The sequence below is a fragment of the Apis dorsata genome, unplaced genomic scaffold (assembly GCF_000469605.1).
Source record: "Apis dorsata unplaced genomic scaffold, Apis dorsata 1.3 scaffold_123, whole genome shotgun sequence".
In the NCBI taxonomy this organism is placed as follows: domain Eukaryota; kingdom Metazoa; phylum Arthropoda; class Insecta; order Hymenoptera; family Apidae; genus Apis; species Apis dorsata.
In genome coordinates this window covers 378,490-390,706 of record NW_006263416.1, presented here as the reverse complement: position 1 = coordinate 390,706, position 12,217 = coordinate 378,490, and the positions used below count along the sequence as shown (strand labels likewise).

Sequence of the window (12,217 nt, the reverse complement as noted above, 5' to 3'; positions counted from 1 at the left end):
AAGAAGAGGAGGCTTCGAAGGAGGAGGCTGCATAGGAAGTGGAAGAAGAAGAAGAAGAAGAAGAAGAAGAAGAAGTGGAAGAAGAAGAAGAAGAAGAAGAGGAAGAAGAAGAAGAACACCAAGATCATCGAGAAGGAGAGGGTAGAGGCTAGTGGTGGGAGGAGAGAGAACGAGAGAAGGCCGCGGTAGTCTTTCTCGGTCGACTAGGTAAGATAAGGACGAGGCGGACAAACGGACTGACGAAGGTGGCCAAGGTAGGGGATATTCAGTCTCGCGGCCACGTGCTACACGAGCGCACGCCCCGAGCCGGCCGGTGGTCCAGCCACGACTCCGTCCTCTTCTTCTTCGTCCCGTTTTGTCCCACGCTTCCTCCTTCTTTCTCCCTTCCATTCTTCATTCGCACAACCGGAGCTCAACGACGTCCGGCGTCTTCCACCCGTTCCCTGGCGGTTTCCACATTTTTCGCGCCTCCCTTTGCTCGATTTTAACCACGTTCCCGCCGCCGTGCCTTCTTCCTCCGCCGCTCCCGAGTCGTCTCGCGACGTCTCGCCTCGTTCCTCGCGAGCGGATTCCGAGTGGGCGCCGCTCCCGACCAACGCTCGACCCTCCTCCACCGAAATCCACCGTGATTTTGAGGAACCATCGAGTTTTTCGAGTTTATATAATAAGGAATTTTGAAGAAGGACACGCGAGTGTGGTATATACACGGTTGAACGCAGCGGCCATGGGGACGGTGGTCGAGGATTGTGCGCGAAAAGACCCGAGGCGCGGTTGATTTTCACATGTCGAGACGAAGTGGAAGGAAGGAAGTATATCGGAATAATTGTGTGAGATTCGGTATCTATGGTTACGGTACGTGTTTAACGTGTTCGAGGATTGGTGAACGAGTATGGAAGAGATTGTCGGATACGGATTCGAGGAGGATTTGAGCGGTGACTTGTGGTGATTGTGAACGCGCGGATTGTGTATCGAGAAAAATGCCCGATGACGAGGGGAAGATTCTACTTATAGGGAGAGTGGAATTTGAAACATAAACGTTCTTACGAAATTAATGGCCTGTGGTGGACTGTAACAGCTGTGGTGGTTCGCGTGAATCTAACGCAGTTTGCCTTCTCGCAAATCGAATGGTAAAAATATCAGTTTTTATTTATAATATTATCCTATAGTGATCTTGTTCACAGCGTCGTCGTATTGTATTCGCAAAATTCAAAGGATTTTTCGAGGAATCGGTTGCTTAGAGTTCAATTAGAAAAGATTGTGCGTGTAAAGTCTTTGGTTTGGACGAAAAATCAATTCTCCGCCTCTCTTCTTCTCTTTCTTCCCTTCCTCGCCGATTCGACGATTAATTTGTCACGACGCCCGGGCACAACAATTTCAACTGTCTGCAGTCGGTGCCATGATATCCGTGTGACGTGCCGCTCACAACCGGTTCATTAAAGTTGCAGCCGCTCGTCACTCATTGGCTGCCACAAGGCTGGCAGCAATCGTGATGCTCGCGATAGAAAAAAAAAAAAAAAGAAAGAAAGGAGAAGAGGAAGAGGAAGAAAGGAAGGAAGAGAAAAGATCGAAAAAAAGATGGGGAATCGCCCGAAAAAGAGGAGGTTAGAGTAGGAGAGAGTAGGAGAAAAGGATACACCACGAGCGATACTTTTCACGCGAATGTTTCACCTTTCAATCATTGTTGTTATTATTGTTACGTTGTACGTATACCGATGATCAAGCCAGGGTGAAAAAGTTGACGGACAATTAGGATATTAATGATGCGTGACAGCTTGAGAAAGTCGAAAAAGATAATCGTGCGAATCGTTCATCCGTAGCACATTACTTAGCTTTACAGTATACATACACGTTTCCTTTTTCGATTTTGACAATTTCGACGTTGTTGTACCTGTCGATCGTCTAACTAGATTCGTTGATCTATGACATTTCTTTTTTTTTTTTTCTTTTTAAATCTTTCTGTAAAATAAATTTACAAAAAATTCTTGCTGTAATCTCAAACGAACGTTTCGAAAAGTACTTACTTGAAATTTAAATATATAACAAATTTTTCGATTCTTTCAATAATTGTTGAGAAATATTAATATTGTATCGCGATTAGTTTTTCTTTCTTTTTTTTAAAAAAAAGTTAAATTCCAATTCGCGTTCCTCGCGACGAACACGTACAGAGGTGTCCAGAGGTTTGAATAATCGGAATAGCTCGGTGTCGACGAGGTATGGTCGTTTTTAGTCCCATCTCGGACACGGATTGTGCGATGCTGCTAATCCAGCTTGCCAGGCGGTCTTCTAAAGAGTGACGCGATGTATTACGTTTGCATACACGCGGTAACGCTTGTGCGGGTAAAAGAGCGATTATTTCAAGGACTGCAAACTTGTTGCGCTCGTGGTAACGTTGCAAAAGCCTCTCTGCACTCGCCCGATCCCGCGGGGAATCATCTTTGAAAAATATTCGCTGGCAAATCGCGCGCGTTGCTTGTGTTCGGCCTTTTCTTACTCCTCGCTCATTCTCTATGATTCAATGCTCAATGCACAATTCCGTGAAAACGGGTTCTCAGTGAGAAACATCTTTCGTTAATTTGAATTACAACATTGCTCAAACGTGGATGCGAATTTTCAAGTTTGTTCGATGCAAGATATTTAAACTGACGTGGATATTAATTAACGACGTGGAGGTATTAAAAATTCGTTTGTCGCGTTTCTTGTAAATGAAATTTCAAAATTTAATACTCATCGTTTCGAATTTCTAAGATCACATCACATTTATTTACAATCATTTAGATTTGGATAAATTTTAGAATTTTAGAATCTCAATTTTCATCTTCAATATCGTTCAACTTCATTTTTCATCACAAAAAATTAATTTTATTCTACATTTTATACAATAAAAATTGTACAATCATTTTCTCTCCAAAATATTCCAATAGTATCTATATTTAGTTAAGGGTCGATTTTTAAATTCTCTTCTTGACGGAAAAAGCAAATCAACCATGATTTGATGAACTTTATCCGCAAGGGATCATGAATTTCGCGATTTAACGATCGGATCAATTATCGCCTTGTCGTTACAACCCCATTTGCCAACTCGTTGAGCTTCCTTCGACGAGATCCGTCCGTTATATTGAAATAATATTACAATTTTCTGACCGGTGCGCGTTCACGATCGTGGAAATTCATTTCGCCGCGTTATATTTTCCGCGGTAAACGGGAACGTTAGACCGTAGAAACCGTGGATTTATAATATCCAGTGTGGAGGCGACGATACACCCGATGTTAAACCGGTCTTCCGCGGCGCGATACGGCACGTTAATTAATTTGTCATTATTTAAGGAAGACGTACCGCGATAAAATTTATCCGGCATCGTTCCGCGATGTTTACTCGTTCGATCGATTCGATATCTTGCAGAGATTATTTTTCTGAATCGCTAAAAGTGGAAGAAGAAATAAAGAAATGTATATATACATATATATATAGAAAAGAAAAAAAAAATAACGAAACGTTTGCTTCCCGATCCATGCATCATTTCGAACTTTCTTCGTACTTCCTCGACCGGATCGCGTCGATCAACGACAACCAGAAATCAATCTTCGAGCAGTTTAATTAAAATTCTATATATGCGTTTCGCGATACAACATATTTTTTTTATACGTATCGTTGTATCCATTAGGAGATAAGGATCCCATTTGTCACTGGAATTGTATAAATTGAAGTTTTCGATAATCGGATTTTTCAAATTTCTTATTTGTTTCATTATTTCCTCATTTATATCACCTTTTTTACGATTAATTAAATATAATAATTCATTTAATAAGAATTTAAATATATTTCTATAAAATAATATTACACGATAAAACTCTATATATATATATATATATATCCGTATATAATTTTTAAATACGATGTTTCGTATGAAATTATGGAATACTTCTTGGCAATTCGAGCGTTCGAGAGGCACCAATAACAGCTTCCGGCGTATCGTTTCTTCTCGAGGAGCGTCGCTATCTTTTAGCGTGAAATTACGAGCCGTTCGAAAGAAATTCGCGGCAAAAGTTGGTGGCAAAAGGGGGTATTCCCTTCCCGTTTGAATTCATCCGGGGGATTTGAAATCTGGTTAATCGGAAGCGCGTGTACCCTTACACGCGTCGCGTACATATGGGATTCGGTCTCCGCGCACGGATGAAATTAATACGTGGACAGCGCCGTAATTAGCGATCGTATTTATGCGTCTGTTGCGAGGCGGGCTTCTTAACATGGTAATGGCGTTACACCGCTGTAAACACGACATGTTATCTCGAAGAGGTTCCAGCAAGAAATGGCGGACCTCGGTTCTGTTGATCGCCGGAAGCTTGGCACGCCGATGGAATTTTATCTGTTTTCGTTTTCGAAGGAATGGGGAATATTCTGATCAAGGTTTTTTGGGAACTTGATACGCAATTCCTCTTTGTATAATTTTTGCGAGAATTGGAAAATGGATGGGATAACATTGGCTTTTTAATCGTTTTATATTTTTATTCTTATCGTGTCGTGCAATTGATGGAATGTTATTGTCCGTTTTCGTTTTCGAAGGAACGAGAAATATTTCGGGATAGGAATTTTTTTTGAGGAAATTGGGGGATACAGATTAACATTGTCAATTTTATGTATTTTAATTTTTATATTCATTGTTTTTATCGTTTTATTGCTTTTTTTACATAGTTTGTGTTGATCGTTGAAAGTTTCAATGAAATAACTTTTTAGAATTTTAAGAAAGTTGATGCATAATTTTATATTTTAAATTTCTTCACTTTTCTTTGTCCATTTTTGTTCATACACTTTGTGATTTCTTTTTTTTCAAGAGTTTTTTTCAAGACACTTTTTTCTTCCATATTCCTGAAATTCACAATTGTAAAAAATGGAGTGTGAGATATGATAGCCGGTTAATTGGATAACAGTAAAAATTTAAACACGTGTATTATATCGTCGTGGTAAAAATATTAACCAACCGTTGAGAAATTAATTATCACGTCCCTGATTATAACGTTTCCTTTACTCTTTCAATTATTTTCACCAAAAAACTCTTCTCCTCGTCCGCGAACAATCCCCACAGAAAAAGTATGCTTTTCTTTCCGACATTTCAATAAGGAACACAAATACATTTAATTAACGTTAAACAGAGCAGTGTAACACTCGCTAGTTAAATCCTCGCAAATCCTCAAATAACGAAATCTAATCTAAATATTTGGCAGAAACGATAAAATTGGCCTGCATCCAAATTACTCATAATCAATTTAACACAATATCCTTCCATCGTTCACTCGAATCACGAGACGTCACGTTCCTTACGTTTCCTCCTTAACGCTACATTAACAAAAATCCAGATCTATGCAATTCAATGCAATCCAATCGTAACGAGAGATATACGTTCTGTATAACAAATCCGCACAACTCTGAATTCACAATTCTGTTCGATCTCCATTTTAACAAATCACACGATGCTCTCTCGTATAAATCTTACATAAACCCGCCAATAAATCATAAACCACGAATCACACTACGGTCAAAACAAACGACGATAAACAAAACAAAGTAAACTAAAGCCTGGCGAAACGAATAATAATAAACGATTCGAATTCCCCGTCGGTGGTTACAGTTCACGACGCAGTATCCACGAAGATAAAAGGTTCACGGCTTAGGGACCCCGGTGATCCCGGGTTTACCCCGGGGATCGTGAGAATCCGCGGTGGCCAAAGAAATATCCGACGACATCGGACCTTGTAAGACACGCACGAAAATGTTGGGTCGCGACATCGAACACGGAACAGACGGCTCGAGGGACCGGCGCGAACGGTTTGCATCGAGAGATTAAAGAACATCGAATGGACGTGGGCGATTTGTCGAGCTCGGCAGGATTGGCTGGGAGCGGATCCATCCCTGTAGCTACGGGTGTTGGTGTCATTACAAGTACGACATCCGCTACCGCGGGGTGGTGGACGCCTACGTCGACGATCGCGGCGGCCAACACCGACGTGGTGAGTTTCTTCTTTGTTATTTTTAATTTTTTTTTTTTTATTTTAAATTTCCCTCCCTTATATTTCTTTTGATTCCTCTTTTTCCCTTAATTTTTCTTCGAATTTTGTTCTTTCTTTTTCTTCTGTATCTTTTGTTTTTTCCTTTTTTTTTTAATGAGTTTTAAATATTTCTTCTTTCTTTTCTCTTTCTCTCTCTTCTTTTTTTAATTTTTTAGATACGAATTGAGAATATTGTTCTCGAGAATATTTTTTATAAGTGAGAAATCTTTTCATGTTTTTCTTCAATTATTCTTTTTTTTTTTATTGAGCTTTTCTTTTCTTTAAGATGCCAATTCAGAATAAAACTTTCAAAAATTGATCTCAATATTTTTCATAAATGGTCATTGTATACTTGATATAATATATTATTATCTTTTGTAAATAATTCGTAAACTAATGCATCTCTCACTTTTTTTCTATTAATGATTTCGTTTCTATTTTTCCTTTTCTTATTATTTCTAATATTTCTCTTTCCTCTTTTATTATTCTTCATTAATGGATTTCATTCCTTTTCTCTTTTTTATTATCTTTTCTTTAACGAGTTTTCTCTTTCCTTTTATTTTTATTTTACAAATATTTAATCTTCCCATTTTCCTTAAATTTTATCATTAAATTTGTCTTTCTTATTTTATCGGATAAAATAATTAACTTTGGATTGCGTATCATTTCTTTTGTCTGTTTTACTTTCGAATAGTTCATATTGAAATTAACGTAGAAAATCCAAGGTAAATTAGAGATTTAATAATCAGCTAGTTAGTTAATCAGAACTCTGAAGATGAAAAGAATACAGATTTATATAAGTCGACCTTTTTATATTCTTTAACAATTCAAAATGTAAATGACAGTCACGTCAGGTGATCGAGTTAAATGAAAAACAAGACTGTTTTTTATAGATGAGGAATATGATTATGATTATATATATAGATCTTAAAATAGTTCTGGAGTTGATTTGAATTCATATTTGCAAAGTAATACAAGAGAGGATTTAGCGATAGGTAATATAGCAGGTTTGTCCAATTTATTGATTTAAATTGTTATAATCTATTGTAACATTTATAAACTGATAAATAAAACATGTTCTGCGTAAGATTCGTTTTTAAAAAAAATATATGTAGTTTACTAGATTCATTTATGAATTTTTTTTTCATCTGATCACATATGTATAGTAAAAATTCAAATGATTTAAAATAGATGTTTCGAATTTTTTTTTTTCTATGAATAAAAATGACAGGTAACAGTGAAATTATGATAACATTATATATAACTGAATATCGAAAATCAAAATTTAATTAAATATAAAAATGATAATTGTGTAAAAAACGAAATTACGAAAGGGAATCAGAGATTAAATTTTGACTATAAAATCATATGTTATTCCATTGGAATTGATTTACAGACGCTTAATTTAAGAATTTAAAAAAAAAATCAAGCAATATTAAAATTTATTTCAATTTTACAATTTGACACGAATGGACACGAAAAAACAATGTAAGTGCCACGATAAACTGTATCGTAGACTTTCATCTCTTCTTTGTTGATTAATAAGGCTTTAAATTATTCGAATAAAAATCGGAATGCAGTATATATAAAAAAGCGAGATATTCATTCAAGAATTTTTATTATACATATGTATCTTTTATATGTAAAAGATTAAAAATCATAAATTTTTCATAAAAATAATTTGAACCTAAAATACAGAAGGTTATCAAATTTCTATGAACAATTTAGAATTATTGCTTATTTAAAGCTTCGATGGAGAATGGAAATGAATTGAACGAACGATGATTCTTATAGTAAATACAACCTACAGTACCAAATTATTAATTAGAAATTTGATTAGATGGAAATAAATTATATGAATAATAATTTTTATAATAAAATAATTTATAATAAAATATTTATACTTGCAAGTATACTTAAAATTCAATATTAACAATTAAATCATTTACTCTTCGATGATACCATTGCTTTCTATTTTACTTTAACAATTTGTTTTAAAAAATATTATTTTCGTCTCAGAGAGTCAAATTTGCCAAATTGTAGAAACTTTAAAATTATTATTTTCACTTTTCACCTTCGAAATAAACAATAATTTCGCGATAGATTTAACCATGTATCTCTCGCAACTCGTAATAATTACAAATCCAACTATTAATTCCTCCGCTTCAAGATCACCCTCGACCTCCTTCCTACCTTCACACCTGATAAAAATCCACCGTCTATTTTCTCACTTCCTCAATTCCCCCTCCCTCATCTTCGCGAGAAATAGAGCGAAGAGGGAGGAAATAAAAAAAGCGCTGTTGCATTTCCCAGCAGCGGCGGCCACTTTGAAAAAAGTGGCGTGAAGCGCGCGTGCGCGCCACGGCGTAAAGGCGAATCATCAGCCGTGTAACGCGGGGAAAAATATATATCCCCGGCCGGCACGCTACTTTCATTTCTTCCTCCGACTGCCATTCGTCATCGGCATTACCTTCGCCGCTCTTACTTAATGAGACGGATGCGGGTGTGCGATTAAGCGGTTCGAACACAGTGCTCGAAAAAAAGAAATATCGCGCGGGTCGAGGATGGTGGAAACGCGTCGAAGAGGGAGGGAGAGAGAAAGAAAAGAAGGATTCGTGTGTCCTCGTCGTCGCGTGAACAACACGTGGTCGGGAAGATGGAGGACGGAGAGAGCCCATCAAGGGACACGAAGAACATTATTTAGTTCCGTTGGTGTGCAGGGATTAGAGGCGAGGTGACACAGCCGCGTCATCTGTTGGACGTTTAACCTTTTTTACCTTAAAGAAGCTTCAGCAAGCCTTTCCCACAAGAAGCCGCAGTCTCACCCAGATACGCGGACTCGGTGAAACGGGAAATCATTTTTGATACGCGGCCAAGGAGTGAACTTTCATCCTTGGCGCAAGGAGATCGAGGGAGAAGAGTTGGATTATTGGCTGGTGTTACGGGAGATTGGTGTATTATGATGGTTTGGTAATTTCGTAATTTTTTTTTCTTTTTTTCTAAAGAATATGGTAGAAAGATATTGTGACTCCTTTTAGAAATGAATAGAATACAGAGACTTTTTGATTATAAGCATTTTTAAAAGGATTCATTCGAGATATCGTATTTTCTTTCGTTTCTTCATTTGACGAAAATGTGTATAGTTTTATTTCAGTAAATCTAAATATATCGGTTGTACGTGAATTTATCTTTAGATAAATGTTTATATAATATAACACAAAAAATGTTGATTTAGGAACGATGATTTCTCAATATAGTATGCTTTTTAAAAAATGATACGTCTATTGACTAAAGATTGAAATCTGTTTGCAGTTTGAATATTTTTAATTGAACTTGTTTCTTTGCGTATGACTCTCCTTCGATAACCGTTTGTAATTTTCCATCCAAGTCGATAGTATTATCTCTTTAAAGTCGTTATTTATGACAAAAACTCGAGAATTGTAAACACAAGAATATTGTAAACACAAGGCAACAGTCAGTTTCTTTCATAATCTGATCCTCTAAATCCTTGTTTACTATCGATCACCTCGTCCAGTTCGTCAAGACACCTTTCCAAGTGTAATCGATTACCACATTACATTCCACGCTCAAATTGCGCAGTATCCGAGCAAAAGACGATCAGATTCTTTCAAACGAAACGTCAAACGATATTCTCCTCTGAAACGCCTTATACGAGACGAGGAAAACGTGTATTGGACGAGATTGGTTGATTAAAAGGAGAAGAAAAAATCGAATTCTAAAAATATTTCGAAACATCCACTGGTGGAGGACCTTTGGCCTCGGTTATATCGACAGATTCTCTCTCCTTCACTCGAGAATACATACGTGGAGCTGATGTAATATTATTTCGACGTTCAACGCCCTTCTATTGATGATATTCCTTTCCATTTCGAAATCGAGAAATGGATACACCCTTCGTTAATAGAATCATTGTTGGAATCAATTTTTCCACGACTTTATTTTTCGTTTCCTTTCCTTTTGCATTCTATCACGATCATTTTATGCGACAAACCTGTGACGTAATTTCTTTCGATTTTCAATCTCCATAACTTCAACAAACTTCAAGAATACTCCATTTTACAAAACACGATCGAAACGCGTGCACATTCGCCAGATACGATTTCGCCTTTCCCTTGTCGGTCGTCCTTTCTCGTTGGATCGCCACGACCGAACCTGTGCACCACGTAGCAATGGCTGGCTAACTAGGTTTTAATAGGAACACGGTCTCGCAACCGAATCCTCGCCTCTTCTTGCATCCTCTCGAGAGAAGGCAAGAAAAGATCCCCCTTTTTCCATCTTCTGACTGCCTGTCGTCTTTTCGTGCGTGAACACCTCTCAATCCCTTCCCCCCACTCGTGGACGATTCTCGAAGATTCTCAACTCTTGAGAATCGTACATCGATTCCTCAACGATTCGAAATTTTTACGACAAACACTCGCATGCCAAGTTTTTAATCAATCGGCACGAAGGTTCTTTTAGAAAAGGAATGTCCTATTGAGAGTTAGTTGAACGGTGAAATAAATGGCACGAGCAGCAGGAGCACTTGTTTCTTATTCGGTATCGTTTGCCTAAGTTACGAGGAATTATTCCTGTTTTTCCACCTCCTTTTCCTCCTCTTCTTCCTCTTCCTCGCCCTTCCTCGCCGGTAAACTAAGATCTTTGGAGACGAGGAAGAAACTTCATCTTCCATGATTGGCACATATTGCGCGAGCTTGATCACCGCTGCATTCTAAGCGTTTCTTAGCCGAAGCGTAACCACATGTCGCATCTTTTTGTTGCAGATGAATCAGCTCTGCAGGGTCTGCGGAGAGCCGGCCGCGGGTTTTCACTTCGGGGCCTTCACGTGCGAAGGTTGCAAGGTCAGTATCCAGACGAACCCTTTGCTCTCTTTAGATCATCAGACCCTGGTGGAAAAATTCAATGGCCGTTTATATTCTCGCATCTTGTGTCCATATGTCTTTCTCTCTTCTTCTTCTTCTTCCCTCTCTTTCGCTATCCTTCGGCCCTTTCCTTTATTTCTCTCTTTCCTCCTCCTTCACATTTGGTACGTGTACACACGCGCATACAGAATGCGAATGCAAATAAAATTGTAGCCTTAAGCGTGCAAACGCGTGCATCATCCTCACGTTACAATTACCGGGCACTGTACCGTCCGTGTTGACCCACGGGTCTCTGGTTTCACGTTTCTTACGGAAAGTTCAAATTCGTGTTTTAGTAAAAACCGATTGATTGTATACGGTTCGTCTTTGAACGTGTAATTTTTCAACGTTGATTTCTTCCCCGGCATACTTTTCTCTGTTAAGCTGTACGACTCGATTATCCTTCAAAGGTCTTCTCGAGAATTAATGTAGAGAAGCTTGGGAACGAATCGGCCTCGGGTATAGATCGAGTACTTTTTTTTTAAAAAAAAAAAAAAAATACAAATCTAGTATAATAAATTTGAAATTTGATGTGAATTTTTTGGAAGTGAAAAAAATTTGATATCTCTACTTCATATTTTCCAAGATACTCCAAACGCTTTGAACACCTCGACTATGAAAATTGCGTTCAATTTTAAACTCTGCTTTCAACATTTTAATATGGATAACGGCCCATAAATAATACTTTCCCGTCGAGTATTTCCCCGATTTAATATCTCTTCTCCTACAAAGAGAAAAAAAAACATTACACATTCCACCACAATATAAGAAACACGCGTCGAAAACGTTTCTCTGCTCCACAGTCGTTCTTCGGGCGCACTTACAACAATCTAGGCAGCATCTCCGAATGCAAGAACGGCGGCGTTTGCGTGATCAACAAGAAGAACCGCACCGCGTGCAAGGCGTGCAGGCTTAGGAAGTGTCTGATGGTGGGTATGTCGAAGTCGGGCTCTCGCTACGGACGCCGCTCGAACTGGTTCAAAATCCACTGCCTCCTCCAGGAACAGTCTCACCAGGCGCAAACGCGCCTCATCAAGGACCCGAAATCCGCGTACGAGAAGGCGTTCGGTTCGTTGGACGTGGCGAACAATAACAACAATAATAACGAGAACCCGGGCACGACGAACGCGACAGGTGTCGTGGGTATAGTGACAACGACCACGACTACCGCGAACAGTTACCACCATCATCACCATCAACACCATCAGGACAGGTTCCCGAAAAGGGACGAGCTCAGGCCCCAGGATATACCGGCC

General features: G+C 38.4%; 1 protein-coding gene across 1 annotated transcript in view; it reads left to right on the top strand.

The window, feature by feature from the left end:
• The first annotated feature begins 936 nt into the window (after positions 1 to 936).
• LOC102681070 (nuclear receptor subfamily 1 group D member 2-like) overlaps positions 937 to 12,217 on the top strand; it is a 12,599-nt gene continuing 1,318 nt past the window's right edge. The window contains exons 1-4 of the mRNA XM_006612757.2: positions 937 to 1,127; positions 5,625 to 6,003; positions 10,824 to 10,901; positions 11,765 to 12,216. Of these exons, the coding sequence (XP_006612820.2) occupies positions 5,851 to 6,003; positions 10,824 to 10,901; positions 11,765 to 12,216 (683 nt within the window). The 5' untranslated portion in view covers positions 937 to 1,127; positions 5,625 to 5,850. The remainder of the gene's footprint in view (positions 1,128 to 5,624; positions 6,004 to 10,823; positions 10,902 to 11,764; position 12,217) is intronic.